We start from the raw sequence: 26,954 nt of genomic DNA, 5'->3' as shown, positions 1-26,954 counted from the left end.
AAGAGAGCAGGTCTGTAACCTGTTGCTATGGAGACAGCAGTGCAGGCCTTCTGCCAAGGACCAGAAAGGATACCCCTGGACAATGTGCACCAAGGTCCTTTTTGTGTCAGGACTTCAACTCCTGCGAGTCCCTCTGTGGTAGGGCTGCTTATGCATCTCCGAACACCAGCGACTCACCTTTCCTGGGCCCTGACTGCGCGCCAGACCCTTTCCTGGGCGCCCACCAGGCTTAGTCTCCTCTGAGGTTGGTACCGTGACCACGCTTCCTTTTGCACATGAGACAACTGAGTCAGACAAAGGTTAAACACCTTGTCCATGATTACACTGTTGGTAAATCTGGTCTTCCACCAGTATGTGGAGCCTGTGCCCTTGACACCTAAGCTTCCCAGCCTCGGGCCACTTGCCTGGACCGTTGGCTGGGCCGTGGGAGTAGTTTCCAAGCCAGACCCCTCAGACTGTTTTGGTCTGTAGCACAATTTTACGACATCAGCTTTCTTGTTTTGTTTAGTTTTGGTTGAGGATTTAAAAAAAACCAACAACACACAAGACTTCCTGATTTGTCTTCCTGTTTCCTCCTTCCCTCAAAAGACTGGGAGCTGAGATCTTTGACTGGATGCTCCTTCCGGGCAGGCCCACTTTGTAACAGTCTCAGCAGGAAATGCTGGGCATCGTGGTCGGCCTTTGACCTTCGGGAGCCCCAGTCGGTTTAACGACTATGAGGTTAAGTAGAGAAGCTTCCTCGGGACTCAAACTTGATACAGAGGCCACGACGTGAATCAAAGTAATAATGGCTGAACTCACTCACTATCGGGGCTACTCGTGTGTGTGAGCTTGGTGAGGCTGCTTTGGAAACAACATAAAAATTCTGCCTCATGGCCTCTGAGAAGTGATCTGGGAGCACCTTTCAGAGCATTTATCATCACAGCAGCCTCTGTCCTAGATGCCTGACCAACATGGTGCCATTATGTAGCGCGTTTTCCGGAAGAACTTGAGAAGCTGTCAGGGTAGCTATTGGTATCCTGGGGTTGGTTTGGTTTGGGCTGCCGTGGGGCTTTCCCCCAAAGGAAGAAGCTGACGTTGGAACCACCCATTGGCCTGCACGGTCCCCCCTTTAGTTAGAGCTTCTCAGCGCAGACCCACAGAGCTCTGGAAGGCACCCCCCATGGGGCTCTCTTCAGTTCAGGCTGATCCACCAGCTCAAGGCCTGGGCCCAGGCATTCTGGTCTTTGCTTCTCCCTGTGTTCCTTAGCCCAGAAGACCCCTCCAGGCTTCAGAGGAAGTGCAGGGAGTTGATCCTCATGTATCTGGAGAAGAGTAAGTAGAGGCGGTGGAACCAGAGCAGCTGGCTGCGGTGGCAGGACATGGCTCTCTTGGCCTGTGCCACTTCTTTGCTGGTGAGCACGAAGAGGACATCCCGGGTATGAAGCAGAGAAAAGGGCAGGTCCAGAAGGGAGATGTACTTGCACAACACATTCACTGACTGAAGTGTGAGCACCGAGCACCCTTTAGGTAACTTCCCTTCTGAGTGGAGGGTCCTCACAGCTGCATACAGAGCAACATGATTTCGGTGACCACTGACTCCCCCTGCATCGAACGTCACCACCAGGTTGATGCCATTTGCTTCCACGTGCTGGAGGAGGGTGCCAGCCACACGCTCTGTGTCCCACTGCACACCTGGGTCATCTGGGAAGTCCCTGTTGTCAATAATCATTATACTGGAACGTGGAATCCCCAAAACATCACAGCTCTGCAAAAGTTCTTTCTTACGCATCTCCCCTTGATTGTAGTAATTTCCTGCAGAGAAGCAGAGCAAAGACAGCCGGTGCCTCAGGCGGGCCAAGCCTAGCAAAGTGGGAGCAAAGAACATGGCTTCATCATCGGGGTGCGCGATCACCAGGAGGGTCTTACTTCCATCTCCCGGGACGCCAGCCGGCTCCTGACTTCTCATTCTTTCCCAGGAGTCCCAAACCCAGAGGAAGCCCCCTGCATTTTCTTTTTTTTTAAATGAACTTTATTGAGGTCTAATTTACATTAATAAAATGAGCCCATATCAAGTGCATATTTTGATAAATTTTTGCAAGTATATATACCCATTTAATCATTACCAAAATAAAGATATAGGAAGTTCTCCCATGTTGCATTTCAAATGAGTTTCCTTCCCTACCCTAGTCCATCACTGATCTTAGTTCTATCACTACAGATTCACTTTATCTCCCTTAAAACTTTATTGAAACGGAATCCCACCACATGTACACTTTTGTGTCTCTGGGTTCTTTCAGTAGGCATATTTACTTTCAAAGTCATCCATGTTAATACATGTATAAATAGCAGTTACTTTTTATTGCTGAGGTTCCCACTGCATAAGTGTTTTACAATCTGTTTATCCATTCATATGTAGGTGGACAATGAGCTGATGGCTCTTTTGGTTTCTGGCTATTCCACATAAAACTGCTAGGGACATTTGCATATAAGTTATTTTGTGTACATAGTTTTCATTTATTAGGAATAAATATGCAGGAGTGAAATTGCTGTGTCGTATGATAAATGTATATTTAATTTGATAAATCAATACTAAACTTCTGTTCAAAATGATTGTGTTTAATCACATTTTCACCAGCAATGTGGAAGTATTCTAGTCGTTCCTTATCTTGATCAAGAATTGGTATTATTAGTGTTTTTAATTCTAACCATTGTAATGGATATAAATTTTTTTAAAGGTTTTATTTATTTATTTGACAGAGAGAGAGAGAGAGAGAGATCACAAGCAGACAGAGAGGCAGGCAGAAGGAGAGGGGGAAGCAGGATCCCCACTGAGCAGAGAGCTCGATGTAGAGCTTGATCCCAGGAAGCTGAGATCATGACCTGAGCCAAAGGCAGAGGCTTAACCCACTGAGCCACCCAGGTGCTCCATGGATATAAATCTGTATATCATTGTCAAGTTTTCTAGTCTAGTAGAAACCTTAGTGGATCTCAAGCCTATTTCGGCAGTAGAAAAGGTCTCCTACCAATACCATAGTACTATGATAGTCTCATTTTTATTGACTGTTTTAAGAATGACATTATTTCTGAACGCAACTGTTACAAGGGTAGATAACAGTCAGAATGAGGGTTAGCAATAGTCATAGCATTTCTGAGAGGTCAAGAAGAGATGAAGTCACATTCAGACTCTGTTACTTACTGATCCTTAAGTCTCAGGCACGTCACTCAACATTTGTGAGTTCTGTTTTCCTAATATGTAAATTGATTTAATAAATAGCAACTTAAAGATGTTTTCTTCCATATTACTCATAATATATATGACTTACACGTATTGTATGGTACCAGGCATTTAAAATACATTATCTTGTGCCATTCTCAAAACAGTTCTTTGGAGATGATGCATCATTACCATTATCTTCAGGTGATAAACCTGAGGCACAGAGGTAGCCCGACTAAAATCATTTAGGGTCAAGTGGTACAGTAGGTCAGAGTTGAAACCAAACACTCTAATTTCCAAAAACTTCAGTACTTAATCACTGTACTTCCTATCTCAACATCTGACACAATCATTTTACTTAGGGAAGCAACTGCTTTTGTTTAGAAAACTAAAGTCTAGAGAGCCTGAGTAAAGGCTGCAAAACAAAATCTGCAAAGAAAAGATCACAATAATCCTACAAAAAATTTAGAAGAGCAGTGTCGTTGTTTTTACTGTTGCGCAGGGGTAAATGTTCAGAGAAGAGTCAGAGAAGGGAGGAGGGCTGACAGCAAGTGTGAAGGGATGAATTGAGAATCTTTCTGAAACTATGAGGGTGAACAGGAAATGAAACTCCACCAGATAGATGGCTGAAAACTTTGTTGAAGGCAATAATGCCTATTTTCTCATAAAGTAAACTGCGTTGCTAATAAACATATATACATACATATAGGCTCACTTTGTGCAATGTATAATGCTAAGGGCTAGCTAAGATTCAGAGGAAAGTGTCATTATTAATAATGGCTTACATGACTTTTGCTACTAGCCTAGAGGGTGAACGGTGACCAGATTTACCATTCCACGTGAAATAGCTAAAAAACTGGAAAACAATACAGGAAACATCTCTTTTTTCAGGTATTGGCAGTCTTCCTGGGCTGAGGAGATTGGGTTGAGAATCCAGGCAAGGCAGGGTAGTTAGAATTCCCATAGCACAGTATAGTGTTTCATGAGAGGGAAAAAACAGAGAGTTTTCAGAAAGTCACCCTAGAGTCTTCAGCTGAGCACAGATGAGTACTTGCATATGAGGAAACTATCCAAGGCCATGGAAAGAACCACTTGAAAGGAGCAGAGGAAACAATCTCCAAAAGCTCTCATAGGGCCAGGAACAGTTTGTGTCTCCACTTACCAGAGAGTTAAATTTTGAAATGCAAGGTTTATTATTATGTAGAGTACTCAGAATGGGCTCACCTCAGGAAGGAAATAAAATTAGCCTTAGACCAAAGGCTAACAAAACTCAAAAAGGAGCCTACAAAGGACAAAACTCTCTCCTAGGTAGCACAACTGTATCCCAGAACACAGCTTAAGACTATTTATAGGCATACAACATTTCTAGACCCAGTAATTAGAATTTAATCGCATATTACCAGGCCTGAAAAGAAGCAGAAAAATACAATTTAAAATGAAGAGATAAATCAATTACTGGAAACACACCCAGAAATGACATAGAGATAACATGAGTAGACATGGGCATTGGCACAGTTTTATATGTTCCAAATGTTCAAAAAGGGAGAGGAAAGATGACTTATATTATGCAGAAACATGGAAGATAAAAAAGAAGACCAATACTAAGACTCTAGAGATGAAAACTATAATGTCTAAAGTGAAGGTTTCACTGGACGAGATTATTAGCAGATGACACACTGCAAAAGAAAACATGGTCCCGTGAGTCATTAGCAATGGAAACTATCCAAAATGAAACAGAATTTTTTTTAATTTTTTAAAATTTTTTTTTAATTTTTAATTTTTATTTTTTTTAAAGATTTTATTTATTCATTTGACAGAGAGAGATCACAAGTAAGCAGAGAGGCAGGCAGAAAGAGAGGAAGGGAAGCAGGCTCCCTGCTGAGCAGAGAGCCCCATGCGGGACTTGATCCCAGGACCCTGAGATCATGACCTGAGCCGAAGGCAGTGGCCTAACCCACTGAGCCACCCAGGCGCCCTGGAATTTTTTTTTTAAAAGGGAGGAAAACATTGATGCTTCAGAAATTATTTAAGCATTTTACATATGTTACCTCGATTAATCTTAACAAAATACTAGGAAGGCACTATTATTTTCCTCATTTTATACAACACACTACAGAAAAAAATAAGCCAAGTCACACAAATTCACATAGCAAACTTAATGTCTAAGCCAGTGCCAGAACACCCACTTGATGGCAAAGGTCTTTAGCCTTACCCTCAGCTGAAGGCAGAATCAGTCAGAGTTAGTCTTAAAATAGAAATTGGAATTCTGGAAGCTTCCTTTAAATTTCAAAGCTACCAGGCAACATATAAACTCAGTGCAGGATAGTATTATGGGTTTGGTGTGTGTTTTACCAAGAGCAGCTTTCTGAAACCTGTTCCGGCTGATTTCTTCAATACTATATTCCCATTGGCTAATTCTCCTGACTGTCCAAGTATAGAGTTTTCCTAATTACTTTCTACATCAATAAGCTTTGTTTTTATTTCTATGATTTTTTATGGATTCTTTATTACTGTTAGTTTGTATTGCTCTGCTTTCTTTATCATCATGGATTCCTTATCATTTCTGTTTACTGTTAGCTTATATTGTTCTCATTTTATTTTTATGAGTATCTTATTTTTATGATTATCCATGCTTCTTTCTCCCCTTTACTTTTTTAAAAAAATAATTTTATTTATTATTTGTCAGAGAGAGAGGAAACATGAGCAGGGGGAGGGGGACCGCGAGAAGCAGACTCCCCACTGAGCAGGGAGCCAAATGTGGGGCTTGATCCCAGGACCCTGGGACCATGACCTGAGCCGAAGGTAGATGCTTAGCCAACTGAGCCACCCAGAGGTACCTATCCCTTTTACATTTTTTTTTTTAGATTTATTTATTTATTTGACACATACACACAGAGAGTATAACCAGGGAAAGCAGCAGAGGGAGGGGGAAGCAGGCTCCCGCTGAGCAAGGAGCCCAATGTGGTCCCAGGACCTTGGGATTGTGACCTGAGCCAAAGGCAGTCACTTAACCAGCTGAGCCACCCAAACACCCTCTCTTTTACTTTTGAAAACTAAATTCCTAGAAAAGAATAATTATAACAAACCTAAGAAATAACAATACTAATGACTGTATCTAATATTCACCTCTCATTAGCATTTCATTGGATATCCACTTTTGGAAGGCCAGGATAGATACAGCACACATGGATTACCGCTACTATGGCTACATACATGCTTGTATGTTCTGGTGTGTACATGCATGCGTTTCTTTAGAGTATATGCCTAGAAGTGGAATTGCTTAGCATACGTTATGTGCATCTTCAGCGTTCCTAGACAAAGTCAAAAGGTCTTCCAAAATTGTTATGTCAAGTTACACTCCCCCAGTGGTATATAATAATTCCTGTTAATCCACATCTTCCACAAAAGTTGGCATTTTTATACTTTTTCAGTTTTTCACATTTCATGAGTGTTAAGTAGTGTCTCATTTATTTTCTGTTTTCAGGTTGTCTTGTCTTACCTTTGTATCCTTAGATGCTAGAGCAGTTCCATCAAGATCCTGTTTGCAATCCCTGGCTATTTATTTGTTGAATGGATGAATGAATCTCAAGATTTGGTATTGGTTAATTAAGAAAATGGTGATGCTGTTAATAAAAATAAAGAGAAAGGGGGGAGAAATACAATGAGATCACTGCTGTGAAGATCAGGGAAAACTTAAAAAACAAAATAAACTGAAACTAATTGTCAACTGAGAGACACCATAACCATCTGAATTCAAAAACGTCATATATTATGTCAGTCTCCTCTTTGTATTATTAGCTCCCCAATCTCAGTTCTGTGAGGATAAAATTATTTGCTACAACTTGTTTTCTTAAACTTAACTGTTTTCTTCATAACAGATGAAGAAAATCATTGCCTTCCTTTAATATTTTAAAACTTGGCACGAAAGCATGTGTTAATTGTGTGCATGTCTTTTTAGCCATCACTTATATTAAGTCATTGAAATTTTTTGATTGGACTGCATGCTGAGATAAATGAGTCATTTGTAAACAAACAAACAAAAAAAAACAAAACCCCACACCTATCCTGATGATAAATTACCCATTATATCAAAGAGAAGATGTAAGCATTGCTAATGCATACTTCACTGTAAGAACTGTTTTCACTATTAAAAAAGAAGTGCCCTTAGAAATAGAAAAAATAAAAATAAAGAAACTGAAAGCCATAATAAGCTGACTGACTCATTATGGCTTATAAAGCAAAAGGAGAGTTTTATGACTACCAGTGGATTAACAAGTGCCTGTGTAACTGGATGTTTTTATTCACTTAATATATTTAAGCTGGCTATATGATAAGCTCTATGTTCAATGAATAATTGCTCAGACTTTCACTTCAATTTGTTTATGCCTGCCTGAGCACTTAAGCATTTCAGCATGTCATCCAGATTGTCATTTCACACAGATATATCTGTTTCCTTATTATGGAAATAATGGTTTAAGAGTAATTTGATACTGCATTTTTCAATGTCGGGAAGAAGGAATCTCTGAATACATTGTGTCTAGTATATAGTCTTGAACTAAAATTGTAATCCTTTTTAATATTTAGGTAAGAACTAGTCTTCTATAGAGTAAAGTCTGTGCTTGGCACAAAAAAATGAAAGGAATTTGTTCCACTGAAAGATATAGTTAAATTTGAGAAATAACAAAACAACTTTGTAAGGTTCTTAAATATTTATATCTGTCCATTTGTGTATTTGCAGCCCTGGCTTATTACATTCATTACGGATGGCAAAGCGAATCTGAAATTTCAGAGGAGAAGCCATAGGACTAGCAAAGAAATGGGAAAATGAAGTAGCATTCATACTCTTATTTATTCACATATTATTTCCCTCTTAATACTTCTCTTATGAATATACTTTTTATTGTATTCACAGTTCTGTGTTAGGCAGCATTATAGATTATGTCCACCTAAAGCTCACCTCAGTAACTCACAATTAACCTTATTTGCAAACAAGTTACTGCAACTGTAATTAATTGTAATTAAATGAAGATGAGGTCATGCTGGAGTGGACCTCTAATCCAATATGCCTGGTGTCTTTATAAAACGGAGGAAATTTGGACATAGACACATATGTAAACAGGGAAAATGCCTTATACAGATAGGAGTTACGCTGCCGAGAAACCACCACTGCTAGGAACAGCCAGAAACTCCCAGAAGCTAGGAGAGAGACCCAGAACAGATCTGTCCTAGGATCTTCAGAGGAAGCATGACTCTGCTGATCCGACCAGCCTCCCAAACTGGGAAACATTGTTTCTGTTGTGCTAAGTCACACAGTTTGTTGTTCTGGGCTATGGAAGCCCTTTCAAACTAACATAGGTGGGGACTACATTATAAAGAACTATGGTTGACTATGGAAAGAGCCTAGATGTCCATCAACAAATGAATGGGTAAAGAAGATGTGGTGTCTGTATATGACTTAGAAGGAAGATCAAAAGGAAACATTATTTTAATATACACAAAAGGAAACATTATTTTAATCTGTGCTGAGATGAAAGAGGGAAGACCAGAATAAGGAAATCCTATGGGGTTAGGTTAAGGAGAAACCGATTTGCTTAATAAATTAAGCAGAGTTTAATTAATGGAAAGAAATACTTATATTGGAAAGTTAAAAACATGCATAATACTATGTAGCCATCAAAAAACTGAAATCTTGCCATTTGCAATGATGTGGATGGAACTAGAGGGTATTATGCTGAGCGAAATAAGTCAATCAGAGAAAGACAATTATCATATGATCTCTTTGATACAAAGAATTTGAGAAGCAGGGTGGGGACTCATGGGGGGAAGGGAGGGAAAAATGAAACAAGATGGGACTGGAGAGGGAGACAAACAATAAGAGACTTAATTTCAGGAAACAAGCTGCTTGGGGGGAGGGAGGGATAGGGTGGCTGGGCGATAAACACTAGGGAGGGAGTGTGCTACTACGGTGAGTGCTGTGAATTGTCTAAGGCTGATGATTCACATACCTGCACCCCTGAAACAAATAATACCTTATATGTTAATTTAAAAAAATACTCTACTGAAAGAATCCAAAGGGGGGGAACAAATAATTATAGCTGACCCTTAACTGCATATGTCCACTTATCCGTGAATTTTTTTCAACAAACACAGTACTGTAAATGCATTTTCTCTGCCTTACGGTTTTCTTAATAACATTTTCTTTAGATTACTTTGTTGTAAGAATACAGTATATAATACACACAATGTACAAAATATGTGTTAATTTACTATTTATGTCAACAGTAGACTATTAGTTAAGTTTGGGGGAGTCAAAAATTATATGTGGATTTTCAACTGCATAATGGGGAGTCAGCACCCCTAACCCCCATGTTGTTTGAGGGTCAACTGTATTCATCTCTTTTAAGAAGATAAAAATATGTATAATTAATTGAAGAATATAAAACATGGGTAAATTACTCAACAGAATGATATAGAGGAAATACTACAGGGTTTCAGAGGAAGGAAAGCAGGTATGGAAACTACTTCACTTCCAGAGAAGCCAAGCTAGGTAGATTGGATGATACTGACAATGGGTGTTGATACTTAGGAATAATTTTGCTTTTCTGAGAAATTAACTTGTTTTTATTTTCCGGATTTTCTTCAGTTTTACTCTATCAGAGCCAAATCTGGAGTCTACATGTAGCATGTTTATTTGCCTTTACAGCATACATTTTTATATTTCCTAATTCTATAATGTCCTTGCCCTTTTTTTTTCCTTCTTTTTCTTCAGCTTCATGTTCGTTTGACCTTGGTGATTTTTATGTGTCCTTAACAGCCACTCTGAAGTCCATCCCCAAAGAGGAGTTGAGATTTGGAAACACAAATGAAAGCTAGGAATGACAGGAAATGGGGGTGGGATAAAGATAGGTATAAGACACTGCAGGACAGGGTGAGGAAGCCCTGTGTGCTGCTGTAGTGGGAGCATGGCACCAGGCTCCCAGGGGAAGTAGGAGTGTTTAGGTCCAGAACAGCAGGAGTATAATATTGGTATTACAATTCTCTCTTCCCTGTCCGTAACTGGTGACTACTCATACCTTTCCCTCTGAGTGCCTGGTAGCTTTACAATTCTGTTTGACTTAGAAGGAAGATCAAAAGGAAACATTATTTTAATATACACAAAAGGAAACATTATTTTAATCTGTGCTGAGATGAAAGAGGGAAGACCAGAATAAGGAAATCCTATGGGGTTAGGTTAAGGAGAAACCGATTTGCTTAATAAATTAAGCAGAGTTTAATTAATGGAAAGAAATACTTATATTGGAAAGTTAAAAACATGCATAAATTTCCTGACCATTTTACTTTAATCTGAAACATATAAATGTACATTTACCAATTAATTTTTTGATGCTTATCCAAGACTTTTCTTTTTCACTAGCTGAAATTCTACATCGTTCTTTTGGTGCAAACCACACCCATATGGCATCTAAGATTTTCAGTTGGAACATATTTAAAATACAACTACACATACACACTAAGTGAACAAATCTGTATATTTATGACATTTTTTCCCTCAATCTTTTAAAGTTGACAGCCAATAGCCATTGGCCATTTATCAAGTCTTTCCATATTATTCAAATTAGTTTTTCAGAAACAACATTTTCCCTTTCACACTCATATATTGATTTACATAATAATAAACTACTTCATGTAATGACACTGACAAATCCAACTGGTGGAACAGACTGGGAACCCATGCCATTGATTTACTGGTAGAAGTAAATAAGAATGCTAGCAAGTAGTTCAAGATCTGTTAGTTTTTGATATTCTCTGAACATCAGACCTTCTAGTGGGAACAAAAGACACTGGTTAATCTGGAAAGCTGAATTAAGAGAGATTTCTTAAAAGAGTTTCCACTAGTATTTCAAAAGGGCAGAGGTATAAAAGAAGAGGAAATTGGTGGGCAGAGGTGCTGAAGAAAATCTATAGTCAACTGACCAGTATGAATTAAGTGTATACTGTACTATATTCGATGCACTGGTGTTACATGAGGGAAGGAAATAAAGTCCCTATTCTCAAGGAACTTATATTCTCAGTAAACCTATAACTATCTAATTAATCAATTTGTGATAATAGCTGAGAAGGAAAATAAACCAGAGTGGAAATAAAGAAAATGAGTGTTTTTTTAGATAAGTTTGTTAATGAGGCCCTGAGAAGATGAGATTTAAGTGCGGACATTAATAAAGTAATGGGGTAATCCATGAGGTTATCTGGAGGGTCATCTTTCCAGGCAGAGATAGGAATTACCTGGCATTAATCACAGACAAATCAGGAGACCACTAGGACAGAGGAACGTGAGCAAGGTGGGGAATGAGAAGAGATTGGAGCAGAGACTACAGAGGCTAGACACGAGGATGGAGGGTGCAGGTCACCAGAGAGTACTTGCAGGAAGATGGGAATCCACCGCAGGGATTTTAGCAGTCAGGAAAATGTTCCACTTCTATTTCAGAAGGATCATTCTGGTGCTGTGTAGAATAAACTGGAGATGAGGACTAGCAATAACGGAATGTGCATTCATATACTAGATTTTGTTAGGCCAGATCATGCCATGATCCCCATTCGGCATCTTTCGCCTCTCTGCCTGTCCCCTAGAGTCTTCCGAACTTGGTTTAATCTTGGTGAATCCCATGTCACCACAGCCTTCTCAGTCACCACAATTGTTAAGAGTATTAACTGAAAGTTCACTGCTGGCGTAGCCCTATCTCTTACTGCCTACATCCAACCAAGTCCTGTTCTTTTTGTCCATTTTCATGGTTATGAACTGGTCTAAACTAACCACATCCCAGGCTCCTAACCCATGTCCCAATGGATACTCTTGCCTCACTCTAGAAAATTTTCAATTCAGCTACCAAAGTGAAACTTCAAAAGTGTAAATCAGAGAGTGTTAGTGAAATGCATTTTAGAAATTCCTAAATTGCATTCTAAAGTGCATTTCAGAGCACAAGGGTGGCTCAATCAGTTGAGCGACCTTCAACTCATGTCAAGATCCTAGAGTCCCGGGATCAAGTCCCACATTGGGCTTCCTGCTCAGTGTGGAGTCAGCTTCTCTCTCTGACCATCCCTCATCCCATAGTTTCTCTATCTCCCTCTCTCTTTCTCAAAAAAAAAAAAAAAAAAACCTTTAAAAATAAATAAATAAATAAATAAATAAATGCATTTCATTCTCCTGTTTAAGAAAAACCTTTCTCCAGCTTTCCATTTCTTGGAGATACCTTGAAATACAAACACCAAAACTTTTAAGTTGCTGGGCCCTTCGTGATCTTTCCCTTCACTACTTACCTCCTCTGAGTACCCACAGCTGATCTCCCTTCTCTTCTTCTTCTTCAGTGTAGAGCTACAATTCCATCTTCTTTTGTTAACATTCTGAGATTTTCCTAAGTCAGACCATTGCTTTAGCACAAAATCATTCACTTCCCCTAGGATTCCCTCTTTTTAGTCTTGCTTAGTTTCTTTCTTCTCTCCTTCTCTTTTCTTTCTCTCTTTCTTTCTAATTCTTTCTTTTCTTTCTTCTCTTTCTCTACTTTCTTTCCTTTTTTCTTTTCCTTTTTTTCCTAAGAGCAAGAGCATGAGGCAGGGGATGGAAGGGCAGAGGGGGAGAGAGAGAGAAAGAGAGTTTTAAGCAGGCTACATGCCTAGTGTGGAGCCCAACATTATCCGACCTGAGCCAAAATCAAGAGTCAGGTGCTTAACCAACTGAGCCACCAAGGCACAATTCTTACTTAGTTTCTTAATCTCCGTTTTGTTAAAACAAGACAGAACTTTTCTTTTCTTTTCTTTTCTTTTCTTTTTTTTTTAAAGATTGATTTACTTGAGAGAAAGCCTGCATGCACATGGGTGCACAAGTAGGGCGAGAGGCAGAAGGAGAGGGAGAGAGAGAATCTCAAGCCGACTCTGCATGGCAGGGCTCGATCTCACAACCCTGAGATCATGAGCTGAGCTGAAACCAAGAGTCAGGCGTTCAACCAACTGAGCCACCCAGGCGCTCCAAAACTCCACAGACTTCTTATGCAGACCTGGATTACATCTGTGTGTTTCTATCATATGTGCAGACTGACCTTTATGGACTGTAAACCCTAGAAGATGGGGCAGTATTTCTCATGTCACCAGAATCTGTCCATGCCTAGAACATGACAGGTGACAAATATGTAAATGAATGAATAAATGAAAGCATTTCCCTTTTAGTCTAAATCAGCAGTGTTTATTGATAATCTTCTATCTCCTTTCTGATTATGTCCATGATCCTGTTTGGTAGCAAACATTTCTTTCTTCTGTGAAGACAAGAGACTTTATGTGGCCTTATTCTTTCTGCAGATTTTCAGTACAAAATCAAGAATTCAGGAATAGAATAGATTGGGAGAAGTAACATAAGTATGATGGTAATTATCATATAGTGAGTTTTCTCACTATATGAAGGAGGAAAATTTCTATTTCTTCCATTCTTTGCTAAAAGAGCACCTTCTAGTAAGTCTGTCATTACCATGTTATTTAAAGTTTTACCTACCACATATCATATTTTAGCCAGCACTAGACCTTTTTCTAATAGTGCTTTCTTTCTTTTAGGTGGAATTTCTAGGGTACTCTGGGCTCTAGCTGACCTCTTCCAGCATCTTCCATGTACATTTAAGCCCTGTTTTTCTACCTTCCTTAATGGGCTCTCCCCTCAGACCCCAGAACCAAGCCTAGAAATTTTTTTTAATGTCAGACACTCACACATGAGTTTTAACTATTGATGACAGGTTGGGGAGTGCAATAGTAGCTCTGGCCCACATCCTTGTGTTTTCTCGTGTCTTCCGGCTAATGTACTTTTTTTAGTCCTAATGCTCACTAGTCACTCAATGCATCGATGGTGAGTGGTCTGTGCACCAGAAGCCCCATCAGGGCTTAATCCTAACAGACATGAGTACACTCATGGCATGGTACCTTTTCTAGTCACTCTTGTTGCACCTACGTGTTCACACTTGTATGTAGTGGTACATTCGACTCACTGGATTTTTTTATTTTTTTATTTTTTTTATGATCTAAGATGTAGGGTTGGGAAGGTTGGTTGGAGTTGACTATGGGATGTTCATGGAGATCTATTATAAAGCAATGGTGGAGATGCCTGTCTGCAGATAATGAGCACCTGGTAGTTAGACAGAAGCAAGTGAGGGCCCAAGACAAGAACAGAGGCAAGAGTTACTAGGACAATCCTACTGGGAGGGATTAAGACTTTAGTTTTGAGTAGCTTTTGATAGACCAATCTTCACTGTTACATAATCTCTTAATTAATCAGTCCTTCCAGCCTCAGGGTGACCTCTTCCTCTTCTAAACAGTCTACTGTTGGTTGAGTTGTTTCAATATTTGCTACTAAAGTTTCCATGGAATTACACCTTGCTTCTTCAACTACAATATTCTTGCAAGTAGGCACACCTCTGACAACAGAGTACATTTCACCTTAGAGGATCAATAAATACACACTAAATTGATTCAATATTCTTCTGTGACAATACTGACTAGGATGCACACTTGGAGGGTAGTTGAGGGTAGCATCTAAAAAAGACATCAGAGATTCAAACTGAACACTAGTACAGTTCACATAATTGTATTCTCCTATTTGTTTATATTGGAATGTGCATGCTAGGAAAGGCTATTGAGGAACTGCCACAAGGTCACTGAGAAAGCAATTCAGGGCTGGTTGGGTGATATGTGATTTAATCATTTTAAAGAGGCAGAACTTGATGAGTTCAGTAGTTTCCTTATGCACAATTTATTTTATGATTTTTTTTTTAACTTTGAAAGTAGAAAATGATAAAAGCAGCAGTTTCATTTTATCGCCATGTCTCTCATTTCAGAAAAAAAAAAAAATCTAGGCCACATCTAAATTTAGGATAATATGTAAGTGATTCTAAGTTGCCTCACAGTAAATCTCTGACCTCTATGTCAGCCAAGCTAAGGAATATAGAACATAGGCTGTTCCAGTTCAAATTAAAGAAGTCCTATCTCATTGAAAGGTTGCAAAGAAGCATTCTGTTGAGTGTACGGGTTTTTAAATGAGAGTTTACCACTCATCCTTCTGGCCTTTCTCCTCATTGATTTTTTTTTTTTTTAAATACCAGAAATGCTTTCAAACTTCTGCCAGAAAATGAGTTTCTCTAAAGGACAACAAAGCTCCTTTGAGTAGCAAATATAAGATATTCGACCAAGATGGTATCAGTGGCCACACAAACATTTTTTTAATTGGATATATGTGCATTTGCTTTTAACCATTCTTGTCTATTGTTTCTGTGCTTCCAAGCACATTTCTTAAAGTTTAAAATAATACCAAAAGAGATTTCATTGCAGAGTAAGCTACTGCCTTGCAGGACACTTCAATTCTTAAACTAAAAAAATGGGCAGTAATTGATACAAACCTGATAACTCCCATTTTAGCAAACACCTTGACTTCTCTTACACATGTTTACAATTCCCTCAGCTCCTTGGGTAGCAGCTTTAATCATTGGCTTGCTGCTCTTATCTCTGTTTATATTCCTTTCCTTAGTGACCTCTTCTACTTCCAAAGCTTCTCTCTCACTTCTATACATATGGCTCTGAAACTTTCATCAACATCCACTTTCTTCAGTACTCCAGACACATAGCTGTGTTTACTCAATAGACACTTCTTATTATAAATCTAATCATCTCGATTTCAAATGTCAACAATCAAAGTCAATATTGTATCTACCACTCTTTACTCCCTTTTTCATTTCCTAATTACTGTTGATAATGATAATGAGGCATGCTGTGGATCAAGATGGCGATAATGAAAAAGAGGTATACTGGAGTCAGCCCAAGGGAATCAATCTGACACGCAATAATCAATCAAAGTTTTCAAAGATGTCCAACTTAGATATTGATCTGTGTCAGGAACACAGCCATTGTCTTCATTTGACCAAGAAGTTGGTAATACTCTTCCCCCAATGCCATTACTTCTAGTCTTCTCTCCTTTTATCTGAACCCACATGTCACTTATGGTTTCGATCATCACTTCTTATATCTTCTAGAAGATGACATTTGCACAGTAAGAAAAATCAAGAACTGATCAGATAATGTTTTTAGCTGTTAAAATTTCTGCTAAGCATTCTCTTGAAGAATTCAAGTTCTCCATAGTTCCAATATAATGCCTCAGAATTGGAGTGCACTATTCTATGGGTTTGTTTTTCATTTAGGGAGAAATATACACAGCATTTTCTCATGGAACTAGATTTTTAATATTCTTTTTTTAAAAAATAATTTTTATTTATTTATTTGAGAGAGGAGAGTGTGAGAGAGAGCACAAGCAGGGAGAGCAGGAGAAGGAGAAGTAAACGCCCTGCTGAGCAGGAAGCCTGATGCGAGACTCGAGCCCAGGACCCTGGAATCACGACTCAAGCCTAAGGCAGATGCCTAACTGGCTGAGCCACCCAAGCACCCTAAGTAGAGAATATTTTTCTAGAGACATATTCCATATCTATCCTTTTAAGTTTGAGGATAGAAAGGAATATTCACCATATTTTATTGTGATTTCAATTTACTGTGAATTATAATTATAATAATTAATTATATGTGAACTTGTTTATACATGCTAGGCACCAGCAAGACAAAGTAGAAAAAGCACAGTGCTTACACTCAATAGATCTGGCTTTAAATCCTAAATCCACATGAAATCCTAGGTCCTCCACCTACTTGCAGAATCATCTCAGAGAAGTCCTTTAACTCTGTTAATATAGGGTTTATTTATCTTTGAAGAGGATAATGATGCCTATTGTATATGTTCATTTTAAAGGTCAGAGGAACTTTGTGAAAAGTAGCCTGAATGTAAAAGATATTTAAGTAAGAGTAGGTATTATTTTCTGAAGCCACTGGTATGATTTACAACATTCTTCCCAATTTATTTTTAATAAATAATTCTTAGTTTTCATCCCATTATGAGTTTTCATTCTATGGCATATATGATGTTATCCATTTTTTAAAATATTTTTATTTATTTATTTGAGAGAGAGAGTGAAAAAGAGAGCATTAAAGGGGAGAAGGTCAGAGGGAGAAGCAGACTCCTTGCAGAGCTGGGAGCCTGATGTGGGACTCAGTCCCACGACTACGGGATCATGACCTGAGCTGAAGGCAGGGGCTTAATCAACTGAGCCACCCAAACATGCTGTGTTATCCATTTTTTATTCAATTACTTGTTCAACCAAAATTTACTGGACACAAGTGTGTGCCAGGAACTATGCCAAATAATAGATAAAAAAAGAAGTTATTTTCTCAAAAGAGCTTCAAATCTAAGTAGAGTAGCAGATAAGTAAAATGAACATTTACAAAAAAGTATGACAAATAATTGAAGTTGCCACAGAGTTACTACACCATTTATACTTCCCAGAGCTATTTGGGTGTTCTCCTTCTTTTGATTAGGTATGTCTCATATCAAAATCCTTATTCCCAGTTTCAAGAGATGCATTCCATCCTAAGTCATGACCCTTCTCTTCTGGGCTCTCAAACTATGGAAAGAGCCAGGATCCCCTTCAGCAGATGAATGGATAAAGATATGCAATGGAATATTATGCCTCCATCAGAAAGGATAAATACCCAACTTTTGTATCAACATGGATGGGACTGGAGGAGATTATGGTGAGAGATCAGTCAGAGAAAGTCAATTCTAATATGGTTTCATGTACTTGTAGAGTATAAGGAATAACATGGAGAACATTAGGAGAAGGAAAGGAAAAGTGAATTGGGGGAAATTAGAGGGGGAGATGAACCATGAGAGACTGTGGACTCTGAGAAACAAACTGAGGGTTTTGGAAGGGAGGGGGTGGGGGGATGGGTGAGCCTGGTGGTGGGTAATAAGAAGGGCAGGTATTGCATGGAGCACTGGCTGTGGTGCATAAACAATGAATCTTGGAACACTGTCAAAATTAAATTAAACTAAAAAAAAAAGTTGAGAAAGTTGATTTTCGTTGTTGTTGTTATTATTAGTGAGTACCATGATCACACAAAGGGAAGACCTAGGAAACAGGACATTCATCATCCAGCAAACAGCTGGAGACTGCTCAAAGAGAAATAGTCATCTGACATATTTTTCTAAATCACCTTCAAGTTATGACCGACAAAATAAACTTCACATATGTCAGGTGTACAATTTGATAATTTTAAAAAATGTATGTATCCATGAAATCCTTACTAATCTTGGTAATGAACACATTAATCACCCTTTAATTTCCTTCTACCCCTCCTCCCGACCTCCTCTTTATCCCCAGGCAATCACTGCTCTGGTTTCTGTCACTTATATATTAATCTGCATTTCTCTAGAATATGATGCAAATGGAATTAATATTATGTACTCCTTTTTGGATTTCTCACTCAGCATGATTATTTTGAGATTCATCTCTGTATTTATGTGGATCATAAATTTCTTTTACTAATATCCCATTGTGTAGATATACCATGATTTGGTTATACATTCTGGATTGTTTCATTTTTAGTGATTATAAATAAAGCTACTGTAAATATTCATATCTGCATTTGTATCTATCTAGCCATCTAGCTATTTGCCTTAGATATAGCTCTGTATGGAAATACATTTTTATTTCTTTTGTATAAATACCTATGAAGGAGTGCAATATGTAGGTAATACTGTAGATATATTTTAATTTTATTAAAATGCTGCTAAACTGTTTTTCAAAGTGATTGTTCTAGTTGTTCCACATCCTCAACAACACTTGATATAGTCAGTTTTTTAATTTTAGCTGTTCTAATGGATACATAGTAAAGTATCTCATATAGTTTTAATCTTCATTTCCCTAATGAATAATGAGGTTGAGTATCTTTTCAAGTGATTATTTGACGTGTTTCTTTGGTGAAGGGACTTTTAAAATCTTTTGCCCATTTTTCACATCTTTATGTATTCTGGATATAGGTCCTTTATTAGATAACATGATTTAAAATTTCTTTCTCCCAAGCTGTGGTAGCCACATGTGTTCTTCAAAAGGCAAGTTTTCTTAATTTTGAAGTCCCACTTACTGTGTGTGTATGGGCATGCGTATGTTTTTTTTTTTTTTAATTTTATTTATTTGACAAACAGAGATCACAAATAGGTAGAGAGGCAGGCGGAGAGAAAGAGAGGAGGAAGCAGGTTCCCCGCTGAGCAGAGAGCCCAATGTGGGACTTGATCCCAGAACCCTGAGATCATGACCTGAGCTGAAGGCAGAGGTTTTACCCACTGAGCCACCCAGGCGCCCGCGTATGTTGTTTTTTGTTTTTGTTTTTGCTTTTGGTAGTTTTATATAGGAAATTATGGCTCAACCCAATGTCATAGAGTTTTTTTTTTTCCTATATTTTCTTTGATAAGTTTTATAGCTTAAAATTTTACATTTAGATCTATGATGTGATTTGTATGTGATATGTGATATTATAGCCAGAATTTCTAATACTGTTTCTTAGCCACTATACTTCAAGTCACAATATGATGAACAAATTTGGATAGTATGGGAAGATAGCAGGGTGGGAAAATATTTAACAGAACCATGACAGAAAAAAAATTGTAAAATGCTTGACTGATGACTTGTGTGTTGGATCCAATAAATTCAGTGCTTAACTTCAGGTTGCGTAAAACATATCTTGATATCAGAAACAAATGTAAACAAAATAAATTAGTAACTTCAGTAGTCTTAACAGCAAAAGTAATAAAACATTTCATGTAACAGACATGTTATTTTGCTACAGTACTAGCATACTACACAATCATTCACAGTCTGAAAGATATGACTGATGTTATTCTAACTCAGACATTCCTAATCATCCAAGTTCATACTTTACCCTATTTTAAAGACTTTTGTCTTCAGAGAAGTCACTCTTCTCTAGGCAGAGTGAGCTGATACTTCTGTATCTCTCTAGCACCTTGAACACACCTCTGTGACAGCACTGTATGTATCTTAAGTGTTTAACTTCCCTACACCACACTAGATTGTCAACACTCTTCAGTGTTGACAGAAAGGCCATATATTGAGTTCCTTTTATTGTAAGAGGATAAGACAGACAAGAACTCATTAAGAAAGAACAGGATAGGGATGTCTGGGTGGCTCAGTTGATTGTCTGTCTTAGCTCAGGTCATGATCCTGGGGCCCTACAAGTGAGCCCTGCTTCTCCCTCTGCCAACCTCTCCCGGCTTGCACTCTCTTGCTCTCTCTTATTATCTTACTCCGTCTCTCAAATTAATCTTTTTAAAAAATTTTTAAAACATGAAAGAACAAGGATAGTGACAAAATTTTAAGAACTCAGTTTACAAATAACTAAAGCAACTGAGGAACTTTATTTGTGGAAAACTTAGGGGTGCTACATTATCTGAAGGACTCTGTGAAAATGGGATCAGATAGCACAGATAGCACAGATAGCACAAATTCAGACACTAGTATTAGGGCACCAGATAGATACAAGATATTTCAGGTCATTATGCTGAGGAATTTGCCTTTTTACAGTAAAAGTTGCTTGAAGTAATGATCTATTGTAAATGCTTATTCCTCTCAGCACAGTTTATTCAAAACCTGTACTATAACTACTTCATCAGAATTTTACAGATGAGATTAAAACATTCAGTGAGTTGGGCACCTGAGTGGCTCAGTTGGTTGAGGGACTGCCTTCTACTCAGGTCATGATCCTGGAGTCCCAGGATCGAGTCCCACATCGCCATCCCAGCTCTTTGGAGAGTCTGCTTCTCCCTCTGACCTTCTCCCCTCTCATGCTCTCTCTCTCTCAAATAAATAAATAAAAATCTTTAAAAAAAATTGGTGAGTCTAGATGTAAGTCCATCCATTCAAAAAAAAAAAAAAAGTCATCCATTCAAACCTGGGATTATTTAAATTTGGAACCATGAACTCTATTCAGATCTTGTCCAAGATCTGCAGGTGTTTCACAAATGTCCCTTTCTTTTCCTCTCTTTTTTCCCTCTTGCTTTCCATTATATTCCATCTTATTGTCATTTAACGGGCCCTAAAAGGAAGAATTCCAGCAATTAATTCTGTTTAGCTTCTTAACAGGCATTTCTACATCCAATTAATGTGTCTTCTAGTTTTTTATTTACAACAGAGAGATATCTTAAAGACTTCTTCTGCAACATTACCCACTGCTCAAAAATCTTCAATGTTTATTATCCTTTACCTATAGAATCATAGTTGATGACAGAGTTATTAAGTATGACTAATTGCTTCCATCATCCATTGTCTCATTCCCAACAATCCTATAACATATTAGTAATAAATATATAAAATAAATATATAAATAAATAAAGGAAATTTGTCCCAGATCATGTAACTAGTAACTGTAAAGATGGGAATTCTGGTCTGATCCCAAAGTTCAATTGTTAAACATTCTTTTCATTCTTTCCAAATACCCAGTTCTACCTCTCAAAAACTGTTCAAACTATTTACCCACCCTTATTTTGCACTGGCTATTGTCATATACTAACTTACTTCAAATGAGTCAATCTGTTTACTATTCCCTAAGTATTTCTCATATATTTTTTCATTTAAAAGCATAACTCATGGGGCACCTGGATGGCTCAGTGGGTTAAGCCTCTGCCTTCGGCTCGTCATGATCCTCGAGTCCTGGGATTGAGTCCTGCATCAGGCTCCCTGCTCAGCAGGAAGCCTGCTTGTTCCTCTCCCACTCCCCCTGCTTGTGTTCCCTCTCTGGCTGTATCTTTCTCTGTCAAATAAATAAATGAATCTTAAAAAAAAAAAAAAAGCATAACTCTCTAACTTTTTCTGAACTTTAGTCTTTTCTTCTATAACGTAAGTATAATACTACCACTTACTTCATAAGGCTTTTGTGAGGTTTGGATGGAAAAAGCCTTGTATAAAGTCTATGTATCCACTAGTCTTATTGTAAGTTTTTAGTAAATTTTAGCTGCTATTACCCTTAACAATTATTGCTACACATCACAGTAACAATTCACAACTGGGAAATGTAAATACATTTTGGAAATGTACAATATAAAAGCATACGCAAATGTGCATTTGAACCTAGTAAGCATTCATAAATATATTGTAACCCACTGTGAAGGGGATCCCTCAACGCAGATCCACTGAGATATGGCTAGTATAGCTTGCAAAAGTGTCTTCCACAAAAAATCCTGTGAATGGCATTTATTTAAATTAGCCTATATTAAAAGATCATCTTTTATGTTTATTGCTAAATATAGTATTAACTTACAGTGGATTCACAATATTCTGTATTGAATTTTAAATATAAATTCAATTTTGAGATAATTTGTCTTTTCTTCCACTTATTTCTAAGGCATATTAAAACAAAATTGATGGATTTTAATATTATGAAAATAAATGATTACAGTATCTAGGAAAATTAGAGAAAAACGTTTAGTAAACAAATATTCTGAATTAAAGAATAGAAAGGAGTTATCGTCTTTATTTTAAATACCGAGTTAAAGAAAGCTACCATTGGGATAAAATAGAGAAGAAAAAGAGTAACTTATAGCAGAAGTTTTATGTTCTTGGATTTTTTTATATTTTCTCCATTAGGAGTCTTAAAACATGAGGCATTAACTTACAAATAACAGGAAACATAAAGATATATCAACTAGTTACAAAATGCAATGGAGCAAGATGTTGAGATAAAATTGGCTGGAAATTAAAGTGGGAAGGATCAAAAGCAGAAAGATTCAGGCCACAGAAAGTGCAATCAGAAGACTGTCAAATTTCACTGATACCTCAGTGCAGTTCACAGATTGATGGATGCTACTAACAATATATCAGTGGAAATGTCTGTGGCAATGCTGGATATGTTTTTATCAGTGTGAGAGAGGATGTCTCTAAAGATTGATATAAATATTTTGAAGTCTTCTCTCATTGTTCATAAGTGCTTTTGATCATCAATTATAGGGCCCATGCTTTATTCTCTTTGTGATTTTTATTCAGAAATGGTATATGAACAGGATTTATTTGTTCTTTTTCTATTTGCCCTGCTTTCCTGTCTCAGGTTGTGGTACAGGTGTGAGTGTGAGTACACATGAATGTGTGTGTTCAGGTATTTGATGCTTCTACATGCATGCATGTACCGTCTTTTCTTGTTCTTATTGGAGTCATTGCCTGTGATTTTGGTTTCCTTCCAGGTAACCAAATCCTTTGGTTACATATATGCAAAACACATTATTAGCAACAAAAAATAGATAATTAGGTCATTCATGTGCTACCTGTTGGGAAAAGACCAATATACCATACAACACCAAGAACATAATATGCTCACCTCAATGCTTAACTAAAAAACAAAATAAGAAAACACTTCTAAGTCTTTTTTTTAAATACAGCCATGCTTATTAAAAAAAGAAATAAACATAAACTTTCTGCATTGGAGGAAATCTTTAAAGCAACATTTGATATTGTTAAAATCATGCAGAAATCTGAGTATATATGCATGGGATCTCATAAATTTATATATCTACTTTTGGGGGGAAGACTCAATTCTAAGAAACATTTATCATGCTAAGCTATTATCATTCGGGGTGACAGTAAATTCTTCCTGTGAGAATTGCTCAAATGGATGAAATGAGCTCTTTTTTCTTTAACTCTATATTTAAGTGATGTGCATATGATACTACATATTTTAGACAAAATATGTTTGAGTTTGGTGGATAAAAATATAGTACATTTTTATTCAACTGATTTTCTAAAGAAACACAAGATACTTTCCTTCTAAGTACATGCTATGTAGTTCTGTTGCAGATGTAATTTTCCTACACATATTTATTATAAGGTGAAAAATATTTCATTCAAAATAAATACTAGTTGAAAGAATGAGTAATATTTTAGCATATTCAATAGTTTGGCTTACACAGTATAGCAGAGTTTAAAACTAATGAAGGATAAACAACATTAAAATACTTGCAATTTACTCAATTTATCTACAAAGTTTTGATTAACTCTCCTGTGGGTCAAGGAAGGTGCAATAGATTGTTCTAAAGATATTCTTCAAGTGAAATTAAAATTAGAATGAATTACACGTTAATTTACTCCACAAAAAATGGTTTAATTCTAGTTTTACTGAATTAAATATTTTTTTAAATGTGAAAAAAATATAGGCAGAATACAGTAAAATTCTTCCAAATAAATAACAGCAAATGTAAATAATTCATGGAGGACTGAAATAAGACTGTATTTCAAAGTCAAGTTCTTCAATGATATATTTTTAAAGGAGTCTGAAACAAATTAATTTACAAAATTAGAGGAATATTAACTCATTTTAATCATAGCCATCTAGTCTAGGCTGTGTTTATCCTATGGTTACAAAGCTAAGACCCACCCATTTGCCGAGAGGCACATTTGGAAGTCCACTTAAAGAGTTTCAATTAAAACCATTATCTTCAAACTTATAAAGGCAGTAATACCATGTCCGAATTTCACCCACTCAAAGTAAGAAGAAGAAATAAACTATAACAACCAAACCATTACAATGTGTGTGCATATATCTTTTTCTTTCCAACTAAAACTTTTAAAAAATTTTTAGTAGTTTAGTTTTGCTCATGATATGCTTATTCAGCCTTTGCTTTTCTGGAAAAAAAGTTACTTTGTTTTAATTTGTGAAGAACATTTTTACTGGATAAAAATTCTGGGTTTGTGTTTTTATTTCTTTTAAGCATGTTAGTATTATTCCAGTATTTTTTGGCTTGCCATTTCTCATGAGAAGTTTGTATCATTACCTTTGCACCACTGTATACAATGAATCTTTTTCTCAGAATTCTTAACAATTTTTCCTTAGTAATTTGATTATGACACACTTCAGTACAATTGTGTCTTTTGGATCAATGCATTTATACAGTACTTTTCATTAAATTGGGAAAGTTTTCAGCCAAGATTTCTCCGCATATTTTTTTCTCTCAGTTCCTCCCTACCTCACAAGTATGTTAAAATGCTTGAGACTATCATTCAGATCATTGAAGCTCTTTTAGTTTTGCAGTCTTTTTCTCCTCTGTGCTTTATTTTGGATAGTTTCTATTTCTGTGTCTTCAAGTTCACTGGTCTTTTTCTTCTGCAGGGTCTCTCTTTTCTACTAGTAAGACCTGGCAATGAAATGTTCACTTCATACATGAAATTTCTTATCTGTGGAAGTTACATTTAGGAATTTTAAAATTTTTTTTTCTCTTTTCATTATGTCCATATTTTTATTTGCATAATTCCCCACATTTAAAATAATTACTTCAAAGTTCCTGTCTCTACAGCAGCAGAATGTCAGCATAGGAATTTCTACCACTGGTGTCAGCCCCCTTCCCCAACTAACCATATGCTCAGAAAATGCCTTTGTAAGACCAAGGATTCTAGGTGAGGGAATATAGAACCTGAGCAACAGACAGTAATAAGAAAAGGCACATTGAGGCGGGTAGGAAAGATGGATTCACACTACTGAAAACAAAAAGACACTTTCCCCATGGAAGGAGAGTAATGTGGGCCCTAGATCCAAAGGCCCCCAGAGCTGATGCCCCTGTACAAGCTGACTCCCGCAGCCCTAGGTGGCTGCCTGGGGGCTCCCAAGAACCCAGCCCCCACTCCCCCATCTGGTGCCTAAGTTCCAGGCTCATTGTGGGACCCAGGGCACCTTCCATGGCAGGGTTCCCTGGGGATTCCTGGAAAACATGGCCCAGGGCCCTCTCTGCTGGTTTACAAGGCCCTAGGAGGCTCCCCATGACAATAGGCCCCATGGTTCTCATGACTCAAGTGGTGGGCTCATTTGGCATCCCTGTACTCCAGGCCCTCTTTCCACCCTTCCTCACACACCTGTCACTGCAACAGCCCTGGTGGTGTCCTTGGCCTCAGGCTCTGGATACATCCCAGTGAACTGGGTTCCAGCAACCCTAGGTAACCCCATGGCCCCAAATCTTGGGTGGGCTCCTGCCAACTGTCAGCTCATCTGATGGCTAGAGTGGCCCCACACATCTGGGCCCCAGGTCCTTCCATAACACCAGGCTTACCGCAGGCTCCCACGAGCCCAAAAGCCCATCTTATCTCATCTCTGCACCTGAAGACTCTAACAGCCCCAAGCATTTCCAGTTGCCCCAGGTAGCTCCCATGTACACCGATGATTCCTGTCGTAAGTGTCGTAATGGAAAAAAGTATAAAAGGTCTAAGAATATAAAGCTGTTGCTAATTTGGTATTTTTCCCTTTCATTTTACCCTAAAGGTTAGATTTCCTCAAAACACTATTTAACATAAAGAGGATAACTCCTTTATATTCTTTTAATTCAGAATATGTATACTAAATATTTTTTCTAATTTTTCTAGATACTTTTGTCATTTATTTTCATTATATTAAGATTCATTATATTAAGATTCATTAACTTTGGGCACCTGGGTGGCTCGGTGGGTTAAAGCCTCTGCCTTCGGCTCAGGCCATGATCCCAGGGTCCTGGGATCGAGCCCTACATCAGGCTCTCTGCTCAGCAAGGAGCCTGCTTTCTCCTCTCTCTCTCTCTGCCTGCCTCTCTGACTACTTATGATCTCTGTCTGTCAAATAAATAAATAAAATCTTTAAAAAAAAAAACAAAAACAAACAAACAAAAGATTCATTAACTTTTTTTTAATATGCCTTAAAACTAAATGGAAGAAATGCCAAATTATTTCAAAATTAAGTTTTTTAGTTAAAGATCAATTACACAATATTGTGAATCTACTCCAAGTTAAGCTAATGCTATACTAAGCATAAACATAATAAGACATTCTTTTAATGTAGG

The 26,954-nt window shown here is 37.6% G+C and overlaps 1 protein-coding gene across 1 annotated transcript; it reads right to left on the bottom strand.

The window, feature by feature from the left end:
- Window positions 1-549: 549 nt before the first annotated feature.
- Window positions 550-26,092, bottom strand: LOC101679121 (N-acetylglucosaminyl-phosphatidylinositol de-N-acetylase-like). The gene is made up of 2 exons (XM_045071867.1): window positions 26,002-26,092; window positions 550-1,992 (listed from the first exon to the last, which is right to left on the bottom strand). Exons 1-2 carry the CDS (start codon window positions 26,090-26,092, stop codon window positions 1,271-1,273), a joined length of 813 nt encoding a protein of 270 aa, XP_044927802.1. The 3' UTR covers window positions 550-1,270.
- Between the last annotated feature and the right edge of the window lie 862 nt (window positions 26,093-26,954).

Source organism: Mustela putorius, unplaced genomic scaffold (genome assembly GCF_011764305.1).
Source record: "Mustela putorius furo isolate JIRA1106 unplaced genomic scaffold, ASM1176430v1.1 tig00003988_pilon_pilon_pilon, whole genome shotgun sequence".
NCBI classification, from domain to species: Eukaryota; Metazoa; Chordata; class Mammalia; order Carnivora; family Mustelidae; genus Mustela; species Mustela putorius.
The sequence above is the reverse complement of the archived record's forward strand: the minus strand, read 5'-3'. Positions and strand labels throughout refer to the sequence as shown.

What these genes read in the sequence shown, in the direction of transcription:
- LOC101679121 (XM_045071867.1), bottom strand. Translation starts at nt 26,092, where the DNA reads ATGGGGTTACCTAGGGTTGCTGGAACCCAGTTCACTGGGATGTATCCA. An exon ending in CAGGGCTGTTGCAGTGACAG is followed by an intron (nt 1,993 to 26,001) that starts GTGTGTGAGGAA and finishes TTAAAAAAAAAG; the next exon opens with AAAATGCAGGGGGCTTCCTC.